Source organism: Lithobates pipiens, unplaced genomic scaffold (assembly GCF_037356315.1).
Source record: "Lithobates pipiens isolate NorthernLeopardFrog02 unplaced genomic scaffold, aLitPip1_a1.2 Scaffold_8, whole genome shotgun sequence".
NCBI lineage: Eukaryota > Metazoa > Chordata > Amphibia > Anura > Ranidae > Lithobates > Lithobates pipiens.
Genome location: NW_027507903.1, coordinates 235,748,567 through 235,772,242, shown reverse-complemented (window position 1 = coordinate 235,772,242; position 23,676 = coordinate 235,748,567). Strand labels below are relative to the sequence as shown.

Below are 23,676 nucleotides of genomic sequence, written 5' to 3'. Positions count from 1 at the left end.
AGAAAGTGAATGAGGACAGAGATTCCCCAGTCCCTTTCCCTGTAGCTTCAGCTGCCACAGGGGTAGGGGTGTTCAGCAGGGGGAATCTGCATTGCACAGGGTGATTAGGGTGTCCCCGGGCACACATGGCACACCCTGTTTTCACACCTAAGTTCCTGATATGTGGCTGCTGTACCATGTACTTGTATGACAAAGTATCCTGTTCTCTTTGTATTGCTTCTTTTGTGTGAAATTCTTGATGTTCCTGCCAGTCCCTCTGCTTTCCTATTGGAAACTGACCACACTAAGCAGGAGACCACACTGTGGTCGGTTCTCTAGCTGTGCTGGGAACTCAGCCTGCTCTTCTCCAGTCAATGCTGCACCCCTAAGTTTAGTGTCCACTGGGACAGGTGCAGAAGTTTATGGCAAGATATAAGCTGTAAATACCGTAGACAAAAATGAAGAAACTAGGAAGCCCGGCACCAACTTGACTGATGACAAAATGGTTTAAGCTTTATTCAATATCCGCCAAGACATTGACTTTTTTTATTATGACTAAACTTCTGGGGCAGAAATGCAGCAAAATCTTTTACACGATGGATACTTTTATGTGTTGATGGATATTGAATAAAACTTGAACCATTTTATCATCTCATCAGGAAGAAAAATGCTGGATGGTTTAATAGCTCCCTCTCCGTACTAAAGCAAGAACGCAGAAGAGCGGAAAGAACATGGAGAAGAAATCCCACCGAGGAAAACCTATTTAACTACAAAGGTCTGACAGAGAATTATCGGAAAGCAATCTTCAAAGCCAAAAAGGACCACTTCTCATATACAATCTCAACGGCCGCAAACCAACCACGGGAACTGTTTAAACTGGTTAATCAATCAATGAATCCGGTGTGCCTAGAACCCCCAGAAAACGAATCCCAGGATTACTGTGACAAACTGTCGGATTTTTTCATTGATAAAGTCAAAACCATCAGGGAAACAATTTGTCAGAAGAAAACATCCAACCTCAGCCAGCAAATACATAAAGAGGATGTCCGCACCAACATACCGCAACCGCCAAAATTTTCACTATCCCCAATTACCGTAGACACCGCAAAAAACATCATTAATAAACTGCGTGACAGTACCTCACCTATTGACATCATCCCCACAAAACTACTGAAAGAATGCTCCGACATCGTGGCTCCAACCATAACCCACCTCATAAACCGATCATTCCACAAAGGGATTGTTCCCAGCATCCTCAAACAAGGCATCGTCAAACCTCTACTCAAGAAACCAAACCTGGACCCTCAGGATCCAAACAACCGTAGGCCGATTACAAGCCTCAACACCATTTCTAAGATCATGGAGAAAGCTGTAGTACATCAGCTACAACGTCACCTGGATACTCACAAACTCCTGGACCCGCTGCAATCAGGCTTCCGCCCGGGTCATGGAACAGAAACAGCTCTCCTCAAGATTTGGGATGACGCCCTCGAAGCAGCAGATGACGGAGAGCCGTGTCTCCTCGTACTGCTAGACCTAAGTGCAGCGTTTGATACAGTAGATCACAATACTCTACTCGTCCGCCTCACAGAAGTAGCCGGAGTCCAAGACATAGATCTCCAATGGTTCGCGTCCTTCCTAGGAAATCGGTCACAGACAGTGAAACTAGGAAAATTCCTCTCCGAAACTCGGGCAGTCACCTGCGGAGTCCCTCAAGGCTCTCCGTTGTCACCCGTTCTCTTCAACATTTACATTCGCCCACTCCTTCAAATCATCAGATGCTCAGATCTCTGCTTCCACTCTTACGCTGACGACACGCAACTTTATTTCCGGATCAATGGAAAAAAAGATCACCAACAACAACTTGAAAACTGCCTCAAATCAATAGAGGACTGGATGACCACCAACTCCCTCCAGCTGAACCAATCAAAGACAGAGCTTCTTATCTTACACCCAAATCATAAGCCCGCAACCAAAACCTCCTGGTCTCCACCAACCGTCTTTGGGCAGACTATCTCCCCAAAGACCAAAGCGAAGAGTCTCGGGGTTATTTTAGACGCACAAATGTCAATGGATGCGCAAATAGGATCTGTAGTCAGTCGATCTCACCATCTGCTGCGCATGCTTCGCAGACTCATCCCTTTTATCCCAAAGAATGACAAAGCAGTGGTAGTTGGAACAATCATTAATTCACGACTGGACTACGCAAACTCGCTTTACATAGGATTACCACAATATCAACTTGCGCGATTACAACTGATCCAAAACACGGCGGCAAGGCTGATAACAGGAAAAAAAACCTGGGAATCCATTTCTCCTTCACTGAGGAGCTTACATTGGCTAACCGTAAAAAATCGGATCAGGTTCAAGACCCTTTGCCTCACCCACAAATGCGTGCATAGAGAAGCTCCGCAATACCTAATGGAGAAAATAAATCATTACACACCAAACCGCAGTCTTCGATCAGCCAACAAAAACCTCCTCCTCGTGCCCAAAGCCCGGTATAAATCCAAGGGTGATCGGAGATTCGCTGTCCAAGGGCCTCGGCTATGGAATGCTCTACCAATCAACATCCGCCTGGAAGAAAATCACCTGGCTTTTAGGAAAAAACTCAAGACCTTCCTCTTTTAGCAGATGATCAAAGCTCGCCACAGCGCCTAGAGGCGATTCAGTTCGCATTGTGCGCTATATAAGTATTTCATTCATTCATTCATCATGAGTCAAGTCCGTGCCAGATTTTCTAATTTCCTTCATGCTCTTCTCCAATGATCAGAATTGTCCTGACACCCCCCCCCCCCCACTTCCCAGCACAGCCAATCACTGGGAAGATCAGTGTGCTGCTGTTTCTCCTCCCCCAGCTCTTATGCAGCTGAGAACATAGGGAATGCGATCCCTAAGAAAAAAGTAAAAAAAAAAAAAAAGAAGATATTTATAATGTTTTTTCTGTCTATACACAAGGTGATTGTTTACAATCACATATACTCTGTAAATTGTGATTTGCTAAGGTGTAAAATTATGAGCATGCATGTTCAATCCTACTTTTTGTGGTTTTCAGTAATTCTCCACCTCCTACAGAGAAATAGGCTTGAGATTTACACCATAAGATCCTCTACATGGAGCATTGTACTGGCCACAGACACAATATTATAGTTTTTTAGCACATCTACTATAGTAAAACAAATAAAACATATATGTGCACAGTAAATAGTGGCACTATACCCAATTATAAACACATACATTAAATGCCACCCAGTGACTGAAAGTGAAAAAAAAGTCCAAGAAAGTCCTCAAGTTAACAGAAAATAAGGTGTTCAATAAAATAATTGTGAAAAAGTATTCTTGCTTGAGAGCTATCCACAACACCACGTGAAGATCGTGACACCGCTCCCCAATAGGTGTCAACTCACCAGAAATAATTGCCTCACATTCTCATGCTCAGCACAATTTGCACAGTCTCCAATCTTCAATGGTAACTCTCAGGCAAACCATAAGTGCAAAAACAAAAAACCTCCAATAGTGCAATAATGTTTGACAAATATTTAGTAAAGTCAACGTAAAAACCTCCAAATATTGCACTCACATTATGCACTATGCATGTAGTGCAACATACTGTATCATACAGCGACACTCTACTGGCATATTGTGGTCACGGCGGACCCAGTATATGGTAAGCAGTCTCACCCAACCAATGTCATCTCCGCCAGAATGTCACTTCTGGTACTACATATTGCGTCACTTCTGGTTGCTGTACAGCCATGGCCCAATGCGTTTTTTTCATTACAACATTGTCCTGGCACCCTGACACCTATGGGGGAGCGGTGTCATGATCTTCACGTGGTGTGGTGGGAAGCTCTTAAGCAAGAATACTTTTTCACGATTATGTTATTGAACATCTCATGTTCTGTTAACTTGAGGACTTTAATATTTCTTGGACTTTTTTTTTCACTTTCAGTCACTGGTTCATATTAATTTATGTGTTTATGGCACATGCTTATTGGGTATAGTGCCACTATTTACTGTGCACACATGTTTTATTTGTTTTACTATGGTAGATGTGCTAATATAAAGTGGCAGCTTTATTGAGTTTTTTCTTATACTATATTCATATACCTAGGCATAGTGGTGGGTAAGTGGGTTTTAAGTTTAGATCCTGAGATTTATATTACAAGATTATAGTTGCACAATCTGGCTGTTTTCTGTCACAATATCTTGTCAATAGTGCATCAGGTCAACAATTCTCAGGGAGAAAACCTATTGTTTTCTCTGAGATAGGCAGAACTGGGCACATCTGCCCTGCCCTGACATGTCCACTTAGCTGAACCAAGTGTAAAGGCTTATGATGCTCTGTGTCAAACAGTTTGAGTGAGTAGAGTGTAGAGTTTATGTCTGCATGTATGAGAGCTCTCTAATGTCTATACCACATTAAGGGGCATTAGTCCTGTTCATATAGTAAGGCAAAGTTAAGGGGCAACCTCTTTCTTATACAAAACATTTGACTGCCTAATTTCCACTAGCATGTGCTGTGCACATGGCTGTATGTTCTTCTGACCTCTGCACTGTGTACATTACACACACCTGACCCCTACACTCTATACAATACATACACCTAACTACTGCAGGTTGCAAAGCGTTGACGTTTAAGGCCGGCCATAGATGGAACAGCAGGAACCAGCCAAGATTTTAACCATGTGTGGGCAGGCTGAATGTACCCAAGTTAGTTGAGCGATTAAACTGGGTAACAACTAGCCTGCCATATTTTAAAAGCAATTATCACTTGCATCTGTTATAGTCTCAAGGAATAATCACTGTGTTCTCCCAGCAGAGACAGACAAACCTGTTTTAAGTTAGCTGATTTTGGCTGTCTGACATCACAGTCATTATTATATAGGGCAGCAGACCACTTAGACCCCATAAATCAGGTCAAAACCAACTTACCTTCCAACACTTGGGGATGCTTCTTTGCACAGTAAAACTTTCTCACATCAACCATAGACACTGCACCAGTTTTATTTGGGTCCAATTTCATAAAGACCTAAAAACAGAACATGGTTACATAATTATTGTAAGGGAGTCAGGCTCAACTGTCAGTGGCAGTGGTAAACCATGCATGAAACAGGGACACTCTGGAACAGTCCAAGCAGATTTGTCCTGCAGTTTTATTCAGCTCGGCAGCAAACAGACACAGTTTCAAGTCAGGAAAACTTGGTATAGCAAGTCCATAGCATAAAACAGACAAATTAGCTGCTTGTTGACCCCAGTAACTAAACTAAAGTCAGCTCCAGACTAACAGGGAAACCCCTAATGGGTTCCCCAAAACAAACAGGAAGTACATGTAGAGTTGGGCGAATGGTTCGATCCCAGCATAAGTTCAGCTAAACATTGGCTAAGTCCGCCGGATAGTCCATAAAAGTACATGGGAGTTGGCAACAAAACCGATGACCTTAAGTAAAAAAAACTGAGGGAATAGGGTACAAATAGTACCCTCTGCTGAAATAGACTGAAGTGGGAAGATGAACACGTCTTACTGGTGCAGCTACACCAGTAAAACAGTAGGGTGAGCAGACCTGTTCCCACAGACAATGTCAACAGAAACTGATTGGAACCCTTCCCCCCCATAGAAACTGTGTGCCTAATCTAGGACATAAGACTACAAGTCCTGACACTTGCCAAAATCCAGTAAAACATCCACAGCCATGGAACAGAGGGGTTGGAACCTTAGTCAGAGCGCTAAGCCTTGTCACCTGATTAAGAACAGCTGCAGAGTCAGCTACAGTAGTAGGACCTGACTCCAAATAATCAAAAGCTACGCGAACCCCAATATGCATACTATCTTGCACGGTCGCAGAATTGGATGTCTGCTGGGAATCTAAGGGTATACCAAGTCCTGCAATGGATATTTTCTCCAACGTGGGACGTAAAGCACACCCATGTGCACACATCTTTGTCTGCAAACTAGAGACTACAGGATGAGGAGGCCCAGAAGACAAAAACAGTGCCTCAAAAGGGAACCTTGAGGTTCAGAGTAACATCTGCAACTTCCTTTAGTGTAAGACAAGATCACTTCCCCAGTCACAGAAAGAGTTCTCAACACCATGAGACTCACAGATACCAAGGGGAATGCTAAGGGAGACAAAAGAAAGGGAGGCAATCTAAAGAGGGCAAGGGAGTGGGAGGTAGTATTCTGAGAATCATCCATAACCAAGGTGGAGAGGTATACTCTGGCAGTGAATAACTCTGAATTGTAAGCTACTACTATGACAGGAACAGTGAAGGGAACCTAGACAGGTAAAAGTAACGGAACAACTAGTAGCACAGGAAACACACTAAAACAGATGCCATTTCTAAGCAATTAGCCTGTGACCTTAAGGGGTTATGATGAATATCCAAAAGCCAAGGAGGCCTAATAGCTAGAGACAGGACAAGTTCTGCAGCAACTGCTCTTGCAGAGGGCAACTGCATTTTGAAAAGTGCACAGTCTATTTGCCTTTAGTAAATCAACCCCACAATGTATTTTTCAGTGGCATATGAAAGCACCGCTGCCATTGGCTGAAAATGACAGCTCACTAAGCAGTCAATTACAAAACTTCTCCTGCCATTCAGCAGCCCACTCATCTCTTTGACATGCAGTTGTGGATGATGATGTACAATGTGATGAAGTCCACCTACCTACATTGCTCTAAGTGGAACTACAGCCTGCAAAAGATATGTGTATATCACCCCTGCATTTCTGTAGGATTTAGGGCTGATCTGAGCTTTGAAAATGCATTAAATTAGGCTGATATAAGGCCTAAAGATGCATGAATTGAGGCTGATCTGAGGTTTGAGGGTGCAGAAATTTCAGGCTGATCTGAGGTCTGAAGGCAGCGCAAATAGGGCTGATCTGAGGTATGAAGGTGATTGAATCTGGCCTAATCTGAGGTCTGAAGGTGCATGAATTGGAGCTGATCTGAGGTCTGAAAGTGGAGGAAATGGGGCTGATCTGAAGACTGAAGGTACATGAATTGGGGCTGATCTGAGGTCTGAAGATAGGGCTCGTCTGAAGGTGCATGAATTAAAGAGGCATGATTTGTTGCTCATCTGAGGTCTGAAGGTGCATGAATTGGGGCTGAATTGAGGTCTGAAGTTAAATGAACTAAAGCTGATCTGAGGTTTAAAGCTGCAGAAAGGAAGACCTGATGTCTGAAGCCTGAGGAAAGTGACTTGATCTAAGGTCTGAAGGTGCATGAATAAGGGTTTATCTGGGATCTAAGGGTGCATAAGTTTGGGCTGACCTAAACTCTGAATGCACATTAACTAGGGCTCATGTGAGGTCTGAAGGTTCATGAATTGAGGCTGATCTGATGCCTGAGGGTGCTTGAATTACAGCTGATCTAAGGTCTAAAGGTGAAGGAATTTAGGCTGATCTGAGGTCAGAAGGTACATAAATTGGGGCTGATCTGAGGTCTGAAGTTGTGGGAATTGAGGTTGATTTGAGGTCTGAACGTACATGAGTTGTGGCTGATCTGAGCATTGAAAGTGGAGGAACCAGGACTGATGTAAAATCTGAATGTACATGGAACTGGGGCTGATCTGAGGTCTGATGGTTCATGAATTAGGGTTGATCTGAGGCTCAAGGGTGCATGATTTGGGGGTTGATCTGAGTTCTGAATACAAATGATTTAGGGACTAATTTAACCATGTCCCGACCGACGCATGACGATGTATGTCAGCAGAATGGCACGGCAGGCAAACTGGCAAACAGGTACGTCCATTTGTATTTGTTGCGTATTGGTTGGGACCCCCGTGAGTCCAGCCGCAGGTCCCGTGGACTTGATCACTGCAGGGATGCCCGTGAACAGGGAGGCTGAACGGGGAGATGCCGATGTAAACAGAATCTCCTCGTTCTGCCTAGCAACAAGTGACACTAATCTCTGCTCCAGAGATCAGTGTTCACTAAGACATAGCCCAGCCCCCCACAGTTAGTAACACGCCCCTAGGACACACTTAACCCATACACTGCCACCCCCTGGTTAATCCCTTCACTGCCAGTGTCATTTACACAGGAATCAGTGCATTTATATAGCATATATATATATATATATATATAACAAAAATGTCCGATGTGTCCACCATAATGTCGCAGTCACAATAAAAATCACTGATCGCCGCCATTACTAGTAAAAAAAAAAAGATGAATAAATATGCCATAAAACTATCCCCTATTTTGTAAACGCTATAAATTTTGTGAAAACCAAGCAATAATCGCTTATTGCGATTTTTTTTACCAAAAATATGTATAAGAATACTGAAGAAAAAAAATGTTTTTTGATATATTTTTGGGGAATATTTATTATATCAAAAAGTAAAAAATGTGTTTTTTTTCAAAATTGTCGCTCTATTTTTGTTTATTGCGCAAAAAATAAAAACTGCAGTGGTGATCAAATACCACCAAAAGAAAGCTATATTTGTGGGAAAAAATTGACATAAATTTTGTTTGAGAGCCACGTCGCACGACCGCGCAATTGTCAGTTAAAGCGATGCTGTGCCAAATCGCAAAAAGTGGTCTGATCTTAAGCCAGCAAAATGGTCCGGTCTGAAAGTGGTTAAGGTGTGAAAGTGCAGAAATTGTAGCTGATCTGTGGTACAAAGGTGGAGGGATCGGGATTGGTCTGAGGTCTGAAGATGCATGAACTGGGTTTGACACTTTATGTGGAAAATACTGCTGATCCATGTCTTAGAATGTAACAGCTCACTGATGTCTGAGAAGTAATGTAAAATACTATATTAGAAAACACAAAATACTAATTTATAACATTACCTTTCGAACCAATGATTTTCTGTACTCATTCATTTCCCCCACAAAAGCATGGAGAAATATATAATAATCAACTCTTCCCTCATTGTTTTCATCCAGAATATCCCATATGGATTCAAACATCTGAAAAATTGCAATTAGCAGTTTAATATTATACACCATAGATAACTGTTTCTAGAGTCATTAAAATGGTTTACCTGTGGCTGTAAACAGTAACAATAAATGACAGAACAGTACATTTATGCATTCATTAGTTTTATTACTAACAAAAGTAATAGCCAAACACCATGTGGTGCCTGATCGTATTCAAGACTTTCACTTTAAAACAAATGACTGACAGCTTAGCTTTAATGGAATTTGCTCAATGTGTCTAATTACAAAGAATGCCACCCACATAGAAAATGGATCTTCTGACATTCATGGCGCAGCCAATTCCAACATATTGGATATCAACTACAGTATACCATAACCATACAGTATTTGTAGATGCTGACTTTTTTTTTTCCCCAGGTGGAACACTGCTTTAAGGACCTAGTACAGTGAATGATAAGCACCTAAATATTGTAAATTAAAAGGTGAACCTCCAGATAATAAAAGTTTGCACACATATTATACTTTTTATTCCTTTTTATCAGTAATGGAAAACAAAAAAAATATATAATTTCAGCTATATTTCTGCTTAGCCTGTAGGTGTTTTGGGACTTCCCCTGAGACTTGAGACTATAATGCGTTAGGCTCTATTTAACCACTTGTCCAGTTCTCTCCTCTCCTCACTCTGATCATGTGAGTAGAGGAGGGAGAAGCTGCAGCCTGAGGCTGCTTGAGGTATTTTTATCTATTCAAAGTGCCCATCAGTGCCCCGTCAGTGCCCAGCAGTGCACATCTGTGTTCCAGCAATGCACATCTGTGGCCCAGCAGTGCCAAGTCTGTGCTCCAGCAGTGCTCGTCTGTGCCCCAGCAGTGCCACATCAGTACCCAGCAGTGCCACATCAGTGCACACCTGTGTGCAGCACTGCTATACAGTGCCCAATCAGTGCACATCTGTGCCTCTTATGTGCCCCATCAGTGCTCTACAGTGCCCCATCAGTGCACATCTGGGCTCTACAGTGCCACATCTGTGCTCTGCAGTGCCACATCCATGCCCTACAGTGCCACATCTGTGCTCTACAGTGCCACTAAAGTGCCCATTAGTGCCAATACAGTGCCCATCAGTAAGTGCTCATCAGTGCCACCCTATCAGTGGATCCTCATCGGAGCCTTTCAGTGCCGTAAAAATGTGTAACAAATGCGTAGAAAAAAATGCGGTTTCATTTTCTTTCCACACTTTCCAAAAACTTGTGGAAAAAAATGACATTATGCCTCATAAAGTATATGTTGGGGTGTTTTCCTTCCAAAATGGGTTCATTTTATGGGCGTATCCATTGTCCTGGTGGTCTAGGGCCTTCAAAAGTGTGTTGTCAGGAAATTATATGTGTAATTTATGTCCCTAGAACGCCTGATGGTGCTTCCTGCATGTTGGGCCCCTGTATGTGGCCAGGCTGTATAAAAGTCTCACACATGTGGTATTGCCATACTCAGGAGGAGTAACAGAATGCGTTTTGTGGTGTAGTTGGAAGTATGCATATGCCATGTGAGAGAAATAACCTGTTAATATGATAATTTTGAGAAAAAAATGCAATAAAAAAAATCTCAATTTTGTAAAGAATTGTGAGAAAAAAATTCAAATGTGAAAAAACTCACTATGCCTCTTACTAAATACCTTGGAATGTCTAATTTCCAAAAAGGGGTCACAGTATTTGTACTTCCCTGGCTTGTTAGTGTCTCCAGAAATGAGATAAGCCATCAGTACATCAGGTGTGATCAATTTTCAGTGATTGGCACCATAGCTTGTAGACTCTATAACTTTCACAAAGACCAAATAATATACGCCGATTTGGGTTATTTTTACCAAAGATATGTAGCAGTATACATTTTGGCCCAAATTTATGAAGAAAAATTACTAGTTTGCAAAATTTTATAACAGAAACAAAGAAAAATTCTTTTTTTTTTTTTACAAAATTTTTAGTATTTTTTTAATTTATAGAGCAAAGAACGAAAAAAACAGTGGTGATTAAATACTACCAAAAGAAAGCTCTATTTTTGTGAAAAAAAAGGACAAGAAATTCATATGGGTACAGTGTTGCATGACTGAGTAATTTTCATTCAAACTATGACAGCACTGAAATCTGAAAATTGGCATTGTTAGTAATTTAAGTGGCCAGTGGGCAAGTGGTTAATAGATGCAAATGTTGTTATAACACCACTTTTAATTTTCTTCGAAAAACTTTATTTCAAAATCATAGTGTCATTCAAATGTGTCATCTCTATATTTCATTAATTTGAAAGACGTATTTTCCACAAATTGTTATTATCTTCTATAAGACCCAGCTTCAGCTCCATTTAGATGGATTGTTTCTTGGTAAACTCACTTTCCTCCTGATATTATGCCATGTATTGTGTCCTTATTTATTCATCTTGTAGTGTTATATGAATATCCTGTACATAAATATTAGATGAGTCTCCTGTCATATTGTGCATGTACTGTGTACTAATGCAGAATTGAACTCAACTTTCCAGAAATTATACATTTGCAGGTTACTGTGACACTAGCAACCAATGGGAACACATTGTAATGAAGTAAAAGAATCCTCATTATCTGCATAATAGTAACAAATACATTTTTATATGAAAGCAACACTTACTTTTTCGGACATATCCAAGTGGTAGGTTTTCAGAGCCTGTTTGTACTCTGCTTTCGCTAAGCATCCACTTCCATTCTTGTCAAGCTGTCGGAAGTACTTCCCCAAACCTGTTAGAGTTCGAACACTTCTCTTCCTCAACTTTTCTTTCATCGCATCTATAAAAAATTTAATAATTTTCAGGTCATAAATAATTTTCTTTTTAACTCGGTATCAATGAAAACCACAACACTGTATAAAGAGAATGTGAAGTCAGGCAATGACACGGTATTGCAACAGTACAGCAAAATGGAAAACTTTTTTAACAAATGAAGGTCAATTGTGATAAACAAAGACTGAACACTGATCACATACCTTGTACTGCTAAAAGAATGTTTTCATCATCCTGCCAGTGAACGCCAGGTTCACAATTATTTTCTTCAAACATGACCCTGGTAACACAAATGGGAACATCATTATGTCTGGTGCTTTGGGTATCTCACACAGATGTCACCTGGGAGGCTGCCAATAGAAATTGTCCAGGCACATCCAACTGGCAGAAGGCCCCAGGAAACATTCAAAGCAAACTAGATGGATTATACTTCTCTCTAAGCCTGGTGAATACGATGGAATAGATTAAGACTCTAAAGTGTTTAAAGTGTTACTAAACTCACAACAGTAAAATCAGTCTGTATATGTAGTATATCATGCTTGTTATACTCACTGTGGAACCTAAGGTGTTAATCCTCTGCATTGTTTAAAAAGGCTGTTTGACCCTGTCTTCTCTGCCCCCCCCCCCCCCTTTTTACTGTTCCTAATCAATCTGCTGATAGGACAGAGCCTTGGGAGGCACTCTGCACATGCTCAATTTGGGGTGTATTGCTAGAGGTTTTTTTTTTGTTTTTTTTAGGGTCCATGTGATCAGTAGTATCCAAATCAGGTATCATGCAGCCTCATAGGACAGTCAGAGGAGAATGAAAACTCCTCCTACAAGCTTTAACCAGTGCTCAGCTGGACACTGATAGAAGTCATAAGACAGCTATATATACTGCTGATGAGAAAATATATTTAGCAGTTTATATTTACTAAATGATTTGCATTTCCATGTTCTGTGTACTGTGAGAGACCAGATATAGTAAATGTAGGTTCCTGGGTTTAGTAACACTTTAAAGGAGTTGTAAACGCTATTTTTTTTTTAAATTAATAAACATGTCAATTCATTTTGCACAGAGTGGCTCTGATCTGACTCTTCTGGTGTCCCCTGGTGGCGCTGGTGGGTCCTCCCCACATCAAGTGGCCACATTGGAGAAGGCTCTCCTAAGGTGGACACTCGTGCGGGTGCGCTCCAGGGTCCAGCTTTTGTGTCCATTCACACAGAATGTAGGACTCGGCCCCGGCGCCTGCATCACTGGATTTGACTGATAGCAGCGGGAGCCAATAAATCTATCCAATTAGGACACGAGACACCAGCTAGAGCAGGTGTGCTCGTTCCTGGCCAGAGAAAGATGGGGGCTGGTTAGGTTAGGCAAATGAAAAAATTAAACTGGTCTGCTAAGCCCATTTCACTTATGCCTAAACTTATTTCACCTAGAATAAGATTGTCTCCTAAGCTTTGTAATTGAAGCTTTCGTAAAGAGCCTGGTGGCATCCATTCGAAATTTTTGATTGCAAGTCAGGGGAAAAGTCTGCCTTTTTGGATTTTGACATTCTCTCTGATCCCCAATTATGGAACTGAAGTTTTAAGCAGGGACTCAAAGCAATAAATTACAGTATGTCCATAGAATCTATTGCTAGTCATAGACTGTTAAAACTTAAAAATGTAAAGTAAATAATAAAAAGTAAAAATAAAAAAAGCAAGGGCAGGCCAAGTACTATACCACCAGTACAAACTTGAAAATCTCAATTAACAATAATGAGTACTTTCTAAATTGCTTGCTATCATCCCTTAGAATGGCTCTGAATGCTCTGATCCTTGACAGAGTATTATATCAAAGGCTTGATGACAACAGCTTTGGGTGGAATGGCACACAGTTAAGGACAAAAATGCCTAACACGTTTACAACTTTTCGCTTGTGTTATTAAGCCAGTAAATAATTTGTGACAAATGCCTTCATTCATCGCAATACAATTAATTTTATTTTATTATATACGTCATGTATTTTATGGAAGAGTGTACAATCATTTAAGGTAAAGAGCTTAAATCTTATTTGTGAATTAGGTGTCTATTTGTATGTATGTAAATCATTGTTTAAATCAAGGTAAAAAAATGGTTCTGTCTATAGAACATTGCTTTTAACATTGATCCCCTGAGCACTTAGGTCTTAGGCTGTCAGTGGTGCACATTATAATTTAGTACTAAAATCTGTTTATATCTAGGTTTAGCCATTGAGCCTTCCAAGTTCTAGTAATTAGAGATGTAATTAAATTAATTATGCAGGTGATTTGAAAACAGGGAACCAATATTATTTTCCTTATTCTAAAAATGGAACCAGAACTTATGAATGTGAGTGGAGAAAATAACATTAAAGACACATGTAATGCTATGATTCAACATTATCTACACAGCTTGAATGTTCTGCTCAATGTTCCATTAACAGAATAAACTAAAGTAATGCAAGTATCACATGAGGGCGGGGTGTATGGAGGTTTCCAAGTGTACTTACCATTTGTCAGTATAGTTTTGTGTCAGAGCTAAAAATAAGGCATTTTCTCATAAAACCAAAGTATATATCTTTAGTAAGTCATTTTTATTTTATTTTTATTTCTAAAAAAACTTTTTTTAAAACGTATTTATTATTCTTAGTTTTGCTAGTACTGTCGTTTTGCTAGTACTGTCTTTTCTATCAATCAAAAAAAAAAGAGATAGTAAGTGAATATGAGACAGTTAAGAAAGGAAATAGAAAGTCTTGTAATGCCAAAGAGAGAATCAAGCCTTTTCGATCTTGTACTTAATAGATCATTGGTAGCTTTAGTAAGCCAGTTTCAGTGGATTAACCGCTTGCCAGCCATATACTGTACATATATACGGTGGCAAGGTGGCTCTCCTGTGCAGAATCAGGTACCTGTATGTGATCCTGCACTTCTGGGTCTGAAGTACACCGGCTACCCGCTCCCACTGTGATTGGACACAGCAGGAGCCAATCAGTGGGTCCAGCCGACTCAATGTCTGCCAGGACCCACAAATCATTTGGGAGAGAAGCAGAACGGCAGTCTGCCTATATAAACAAGGCAGATCTCCGTTCTGTGAGGAGTGAAGGTAGTGATCCTATGTTTCTGCAAAGCAGGAACACAGATCTCTGCATTTCCATAGTACAAGCACCTACCCCCACAATTAGTAAGCACTCCCTAGGCACACATTTAACCCTTTGATCAGCCCAGATGTTAACCCCTCCCCTGCCAGTGTCATTAGTACAGTAACAGTGCATATTTTTAGCACTGATCACTATTAGTGTCATTGGTCCCCACAAAAGTGTCAAAAGTGTCACTTAGTGTACGATTTGTCCGCCGATTTGTCCTGCTTTAAGTCACTGATCACCACCATTACTAGTATAAAATAATAAATGAATAAAAATTCCATAAATGTATCCCATAGTTTGAAGAAGCACAAAGTAAAAATACATATACATCTTTTCAAAATTGTCTATTTTTGTGGATAGTGCAAAAAATAAAAAACTAAGAGGTGATCAAATACCACCAAAAGAAAGCTCTCTTTGGTGTGAAAAAAGGACATACATTTTATTTGGGTACAGCAGCATTGCACAACCTATCAATTGTCAGTTAAAGTAACACAGTGCCCTATAGCAAAAAATGGCCTGGTCATGAGGGGGTAAACCTTCAGGAGCTGAAATGGTCAATCTATACTGTATAAACACGATTTGTAGAAAACTTAGAGGAAGTAAACCCTTTATTAGTAAAAAAAAAAAAAAACATATTTCTGAATAATGATCCTGAACTTAAAATTGCAAATACTTTAAATACTGTATACCATCATCTACAGTACATAATATTATCAAAGGATTCAGAGAATCTGGAGAAATCGCTGTACGCAAGGGACAAGGACAAAATGCAATCTTTCGGGCCCTCAGACGGTACTGCATTAAAAACAGGCATGATTCTGTGATGGATATCACTGTCTGTGAATACAGTTCTCCCTGCCATCCAAAAATGCAAGGTAAAGCTCTATCATGCAAAGAAGAAGCCATATCTGCACATGATCCAGAAATTCCATTTTCTTCTCTGGACCAAAGCTCATTAAAATGGTCTGTTGCAAAGTGAAAAACTGTTCTGTGGTCAGACAAATCTAAATTTGACATTCTTTTTGGCAACCACCGTGTCCTCCAAGCTAAAGAGGAGTGGGACCTACCGGCTTTTTATCAGCGTTCAGTTTAAAAGCCTGCATCTCTGATGGTATGGGGGTGCATTAGTGCATATGAAATATGCAGCTTTTACATCTGAAAAGACGCCATCAAAGTTGAAAGATAAATTCAGGTTTTAGAGCAGCATATGCTCCCTTCCAGACAATGTCTTTTTCAGAGAAGGCCTTGCATATTTCAGAAGGACAATGCTAAACTGAGTGCAAGTCTCCTTGATGCCCACGCTATAGCCAAAAGACGGCTAGAGAGGGGTTTAACTTGCCAGAGGGGGCACGCGGGGAACTTGTTCCTGGGAGGACGTACATGGACTCCCTCCCAGGAACACGCTCCCCACGTACCCCCTTGGGCGCATCAGGGAAAAACTGTGATGGCTGTGTTCCTCGGACACAGCCAAATACAGATCATGATAAATGGCCAATTACAGCGGCCATTTACCACCTGATCGCCATGTCCAATGAGAGATGATCTCAAATGTAAACATATGAGATCATCTCTCATTGACGGCTCTCCTTCCTCACACAGAGAGCGATCTGTGAACAGAGTGAGTTATCTAATACATTTTACAGTTTGATACAGTGCCCAAACAGTGTCCATCAGTGTCACAGTGCCTATCAGTGTCACAGTGACTGTCATTTTGTGAGCGTTTCCATTGTCCTGATGCTCCGGGGCCTTCAAAAGTGTAACAGGTAGTCAAGAAATTAGATGTGTAATTGATGCTCCTAGAATGCCTGAAGTTGCTACTTCAATGTTGGGCCTCTGTATGTGACCAGGCTCTTTAAAAGTCTTACACATGGGGTATCGCCATACGCAGTAGGAGGACATGACTGTTTGCTATGGACAATAAATACATTTTTGTATTGTATGATAAGGTGAAATTCTGTTGACTTCAATCATCCAATCATATGCAGGTAAAATACTGGTTTGTTTTTGTTTTGTTTTGTTTTTTAAATTGTCCTTACACATGAATGGCTATTCTTTTCAAAAGTGAGTTTGTATCACTTTTACTAAGCTAAGGGGAAAACAATAGTCTTTATTCTAAAGATTTAAGGGCTAAAATGTCATGTCCCTGTTAGCAAGGGCAGTAGTCAACAACTAAGTCTGGACTTGAACTAGTTGCAAGAGTACCTTCACTGCATTTTTAGTAGGTGTTAGCAGTAATCACATTACTTCCCAACAGGTCACTTTTAGTAATTTACTCCCTAAAAGTCTGTTTTTACTGATTACATGAAAATGTGCAGTGGCTTATGCAAGTACAGAAAGCCATAGCAACCAATTAGAAATAATCTCTTAAGTGACTTCAGTATATTTAACCAAAATCTGATTAGCTGCTATGGGTCACTTCATTCTACATTTCTGCACTAAATAAGCCAGATAGTATTCCATTTTGATGTAAGGAAGCTTTACATAGTAATTTTTTAGACATTTAATCTGCAGAACTTTGGAAAAAAAAAACAGCAACCCTGAATGAATATCAATGTCAAAATCAATCTATCTATCTATCTATCTATCTATCTATCTATCTATCTATCTAACTATCTATCGTTTTGTTATTAATTGAATTGATTATTTTTTTTACCTCAAGGACTTCATTGCTCCCTCATCCATGGCTGTGATTCGTATGGTAAGTATAGGATTTTTCTTTAAGCTTTCCGAAAGACTTTGATGATCCACTGTGAGAAAAGTGAGGTTTGCTCCCTGCAAAGAGAAGATTTACATAATATTATGAGCAATACCTATCTGTTTAACTTTAATACACCAATAATTCAGCATGCATTATTACATCAAATACATTATTGGAATTTATCGTTCAAATTTCACTAATTTAGCACAAACGTTTTATTTTATGGTCTACAGTAAAGAAAAGCTCAAACTTCTGTCTGTTTTTTTATTGCTTTTTGTGTCTAGCTTAAAAATATTTGACCTCACCTGGAGACAGATGTCATCACAGGGGCAGGAAGTGGGGGAATCTCACCAGCAGGGAAGTAGATAGTAATAACTTAACAATCTTTGTCAATCTTTCTCAATGTTTATATTGTTCTCTGAGTCCCCAGTGAATAGCTTCCCTTCCCATTCTGTCTCGGTAACCACTCTCACTAAGGACGAGATGTGTTGAAGTTACTCCCAGCAGGGACACAGACAGTAATTATTAACTGACACAAGTCCTAGTCTTTTCCTAAAATATGTGGAACAAGATGAAAAAAATATAGTTTTGGTTGTAGTTCCATTTTAACCTCATTTGCTGAGCTCCATTCTGTCAGATTTAGAGTTGGCAGGTTTGAATAAATGTTTTCCTGTGTAATAAATAACGATGGTATTACTAGGTAACCACTTGTTTAAGACCAGATTCACACTTGTGTTTGTACGATAACTTGTGTTTTCATTTGCATTTCTGCATCGACTTACACATGTTAATGTGTAACATACTGTATACAGATGCATATTTGAAAGGCATATACTGTGGGGAACATTATTATTTGATCCTGTGCAGATTTTGTAAGTTTGCCCACTTACAAAGAAATAAATGGTCTATCATTTTTATAGGTGTATTTTAAATGACAGGGAAAAAATATAAACCAAAAATCCAGAAAAAGCACATGATAAAAATGTTATAAATTGAGTTGCAGTTCAGTGAGTAAAATAAATATTTGATAGCCTAGCAATCAACAATAATTCTGGTGCCCACAGACTGGCTACAGTATGTGTTCGTGTGGTACACAGATTACTACCGTCAATTTAAAAAGGTGCTCCTAACTCGTTATTGGGGATAAAAGACACCTGTTCACAGAATTTCTTTCTTCCATTCAAATCTCACTATCATGTGCAAAATAAAGAGCTGTCAAAGGACATAAGGGACAAGATTGTAGACCTGCACAGGGCTGGAATGGGCTAAAAGACCATCAGCAAGAAGCTTGATGAGAGGGAGACAACTGTTGGAGAGATTCGCAAATGGAAAAAAATACAAAATAATCATCAATTGGCCTCGGTCTGGAGCTCCATTAAAGATTTCGCTTCATGGGGTACGCTATAGATGATCATGAAAAAAGTGAGGGATCAGCCCAAAACTACACAGGAGGTGTTTGTGAATGAGCTCAAGGCAGTTGGGACCACAGTCACCAAACAAACCACTGGTAACACAATACACTGTCACGGATTGAAATCCTGCAGCGTCCGCAAGGTCCCACTCCTCAATAAGGCTTATGTACAGGCCCACCTGAAGACTGCCAGTGAACTTTTAAATGATTCAGAGAAGGGATTGGGAGAAAGTAATGTGATCAGATGAGACCAAAATTGAGTTCTTTGGCATGAACTCGACTTTCTTCCTCCAAAGATGAACTCGCCATCTTTGAAGGAAGAAAAATGCTGACTATGACCCCAAGAACACCATCCCTACAGTCAAGCACGGAGGTGGAAACATTATGCTTTGGGACTGTTTCTCTGCTAAAGGTACAGGCCAACTTTGCGGCATTGTGGGGCCAATGGGTTGATTGTAAAATCTTGGATATGAACCTTCTTCCCTCAGTCAGAACACTGAAGATGGGTCATAGATGGGTCTTTCAACATGACAATGACCCAAAACATACTGCCAAGGCAACAATGGAGTGGCTCAAGAGGAAGCACATTAAGTTCATGGAGTAGCCTAGCCAGTCTCCAGACCTTAATCCTATATGGAGGGAGCTGAAACTTCGAGTTACCAAGCGACAGCCAAGAAACCTGAAGAATTTAGAGAAAATCTGTAAAGAAGAGTGGACCAAAATCCCTTCTGAGATGTGTGCAAACCTGGTAACCAACTACAAGAAAAGTCTTACCTCTGTGCTTGCCAACAAGGGTTTCTCCACCAAGTATTAAGTCATGTTTTGCTTGGGGATCAAATTATTATTTTACTCACTGAACTGCAAATCAATTAATAAAATTAGTATCATGTGTTTTTTCTGGCTTTTTGGTTGATATTCTGTATCTGTCTTTCAAAATACACCTATTATAAAAATGATAGACCCTTTGTTTCCTCGTAAGCAGGCAAACTTACAAAATCTGCAGGGTGGGGAAATAATTATTTTCCCCACTGTAAAAGTGTTTGTTACCCTAAATATTTATTTTTTCTGTGTGTGCGCTCACATGCATATTTTGTCTTTGCAATACATTTTTATTTAAAGGATTTATAAAATTCTTAGAATACAAGCAGTATCAAACAGATATAAAAAGATATATGCACCCTCAAAGGTAATCAAGGATTAGATCATTGTAACCATAACAAGAACCAAGTTTAAAGGTTGATCCTTCCAAATTAAGCTACTGCTTACCCAGGGCATAAGTAAGATAAGTATAATTACTCTTATAGCAAAAACAGAGCAAAGAAATTACTTTAACCAGATGGTCAAGATGGTCAGATGGTCAAGTGTTAATGCAGTAGAATGAAAAGGTATGGGAGCCCTTATAGACAGAATTAATTTACCTCAAGGCACGGTACCTTGCTCCCATATTATCATTGAAATATGAGAGGCTCCAAGAACTTGCCTTTTGCATGCATACAATTAATACAGCAAAATCATAAGAAGAAAGTGAAGAAAAGGGTAAAAAGAAGAAAGAAAAGGAACAGGAATCGGTTCCCTTGGCCCAGGCCCCTGACCACAGAATTCCCAGGAGCTATGGGGCTTGAAGGTATTTAATCCAGGGAGTCCACACTTTTTCCTTGTCAAATTTATTTATTGTTTTGAATAAAATAAAAGAGAACAAATGTGAATTTTACAAAGATTGTAGTACATATTCAAAGGGTAACAAACTAATTACTTCAATTGGAAAGAGACAAATAAAAATTCAAATGCAATATCACACTATATAAGTATCAAATAGACCATCAAAGTCAAATGTCAAAAATATAACTTTTTCAAATCTGGTTTGTTTTTGTCTCTGAAGATGCTGGTCAGTTTCTCATTGACCATGATCCAGGAAAGTTTATCTTTTACTAATGCAACATTAACCACTGGAGATTTCCATATACACGCTATAGTAATTTCATCTGCTAAAAAATTTTTTAAAAAAATAAGGGTTCAGAGATTTTTGGGGATCTCATCTGGCAAGTCCGCAAACAGCGCCATTTTAGAATTTTTAGGGATATTTTGTCCTGGCACTGAGTAGACCAGGTTGAATATTCTGATCCAGAAATGCTGGACCTCCAGATGTTATAGTAAAGGAAGTAGCTTTAATTGTAGAGTGCTGCATTAAAAACACAAATTTTGCAGTGTTTTTGCATTAGCGTTTGCATTTTTAAGCATTGTTTAGCAAAACTATAGTCCCACAAAAGCTTATGGTTTAAAAACACTCATAAATGCTGAATAGCTGCGTTTTTCAGCGTTAGAGCATTTTTTCAGTTGAAAAACTCCTGTTCAAATCCACTAGTTTTGGGTTTTCTTTTCCAACCAGAAAATGCCCCTGTCAAGAAATGCTGATAAAAGCCTATGTGAGTATGGTCACATAGAATAACATGCTGGGTAGTTTACTGGCTGCAGAAAAAAACGGCTGAAGCCAAAAGCAGCAGCTGTAAAAATGTCCAATGTGCATGAGGCCTTATAGTTAAAGAGCTTCAGGCAAAAAGGAAATACACAAATAAAAGGCATACAAGGCATACAAACAGTTTTGTCTGGCAAAGGATTTGTACTTCACTTCATCCATCGTTGTGATTTACACACCAACATCATACTGTATAGCAGTGGTCTCCAAACTGCGTGCCTGGGACCGGATGCAGTGCTTTGCTTGCCCTTATCCGGCCCTTGAGGCATTATTCATGCTACTGACACCAACAATGGGGCATAATTCTTGCCACTGACATTAACAATGGGTCACTATTCCTTCCACTGACAACAAAAATGGGGCATTATTCCTCCCACTGACACCAACTATTTCTACTCCTAATACCAAAGATCAGGCATGGTATACTCCGACTGGGCACAGTCCAGTCCCCCTAAGTCTGAACTGGCCATTTCTATAGAAAGTTTGGAGACCCCTGCTGTATAGCCAGTAAAATAACATGTCAGGGTTCATCTACAGAGCTTCCATCCATCTGATCATTGGGTAATGATGATGTTGATTCATTGTTCAATGAGCAAGTTAATGGTCAGGAAATGGAAAACTATTCCTAAAAATAAGGGTGTATAGTGCATCCAGAAAGTATTCACAGCGCTTCAATGTTATGTTAAAGCCTTATTCCAAAATGGATTAAATTAATTATTTTCTTCAAAATTCTAAAAACAATACCCCATAATGACAACTCTAAAGACGTTTGTTTGAAATCTTTGCAAATTTATTAAAAAATAAATAAATAAATAAATCACATGTACAGCATGTCAATACTTTGTAGAACCACATTTCACTGCAATTACAGCTGCAAGTCTTTTTGGGTGTGTCTCTACCAGCTTTGCATATCTAGAGAGCAAAATGTTTGCCCATACTTCTTTGCAAAAAAGCTTAAGCTCTGTCAGATTGGATGGAGAGCATCTTTCAAGTCTTGCCACAGATTCTCAATTGGATTTAGGTCTGGACTTTGACTGGGCCATTCTTGCACATGGATATGCTTTGATCTAAACCATTCCATTGTAGCTCTTGCTGTATGTTTGTCCTTCTGGAGGGTTACCCTCTGCCCCAGTCTCAAGTCTTTTGCAGACTCTAACAGGTTTTCTTCTAAGATTGCCCTGTATTTGGCTCCATCCAACTTCCCATCAACTCTGACTAGCTTTCCTGTCCCTGCTGAAGAAAAGCATCCCCACAACATAATGCTGCCACCACCATGTTTCATGGTGGGGATGGTGTGTTCAGGGCGATGTGCAGTGTTACTTTACCGACATTTTTAATACATTTGCAAAGATTTCAAACAAACTTCTTTGTTTAAAGTGAGGTATCTGTGCTACCCTAAAAGTAAATGTACATATACCCGTATTTGTATATGTATCTAAAATTATACCTAAATACAAACTGTGACTCAAATGAGGATATGGTTGTTATTATAAAACAAACAAGAAAAAGGTGCTGCAATAAAAAACCTAAATATTCGGCTTGTGCATGTGTAAAGAAACTTCAATTGCGCAGCCTAAATGTGTTAAATAACTGAATAATCACAGTTCACCCAAAACTGAATGAATTGACACACTACTAATATAATAAATTATTTCAAATGACTGGAGTGACACACTGCAAAAATGACCTACTTAGTGAAAATTTTAATCAATAAATAAAGTGATTAATCAATCAATAAATTAATTAGTTAGTTATCAATGTGATCTTGTACCACAGTTCAAATTATAGTCCGTAGCAAATCCCAATGTTCATAGATCATGTAAATTAGGATATTATGAATAATGTAGCAAAATAGAATCAAGAATCCTTTTCAATGTAGCAAAAGTAGCAAAGTGGCAAAAGATCGCAAAGATAAATTTTCTTTCTTCACACGGAAGCAACACACATTGGATAAATCAAGAAAACATCAGCCAGAGACGTAATAATAACCAGATGGCCACTTACCAGATCCGTAGTATCTTAAATAATAGAGATCATATGGGCATGTATGAGGGTAAACCTTCAACGCTGGACAATATATTCATCCGATCCCTTGGTGTGGATCATCCAATCCCCTGATGTGAAAAATGGGTGTCCCCTACCCACAGCACTCAGCTGGTTACGGTGCTATCCCCGTTCCATGGAACTTTCAACAGGCTGGAATCACTTATAAATATTCATATAAGGCAGAAGAAAAAAACTTTATGGTGCAGTACTTTTTGTAAAAATAGGGCTTCTTTATTCCAGTTTTAAAAAATAGTGGTTTCAT

General features: G+C 39.6%; 1 protein-coding gene across 1 annotated transcript in view; it reads right to left on the bottom strand.

Annotated features, from left to right (window-relative positions):
• CAPS2 (calcyphosine 2) overlaps positions 1-23,676 on the bottom strand; it is a 181,555-nt gene that overhangs the window by 5,684 nt on the left and 152,195 nt on the right. The window contains exons 14-18 of the mRNA XM_077474269.1: positions 17,440-17,558; positions 11,866-11,942; positions 11,515-11,669; positions 8,777-8,896; positions 4,915-5,011 (exon numbers count right to left, since the gene is read on the bottom strand). Of these exons, the coding sequence (XP_077330395.1) occupies positions 4,915-5,011; positions 8,777-8,896; positions 11,515-11,669; positions 11,866-11,942; positions 17,440-17,558 (568 nt within the window). The remainder of the gene's footprint in view (positions 1-4,914; positions 5,012-8,776; positions 8,897-11,514; positions 11,670-11,865; positions 11,943-17,439; positions 17,559-23,676) is intronic.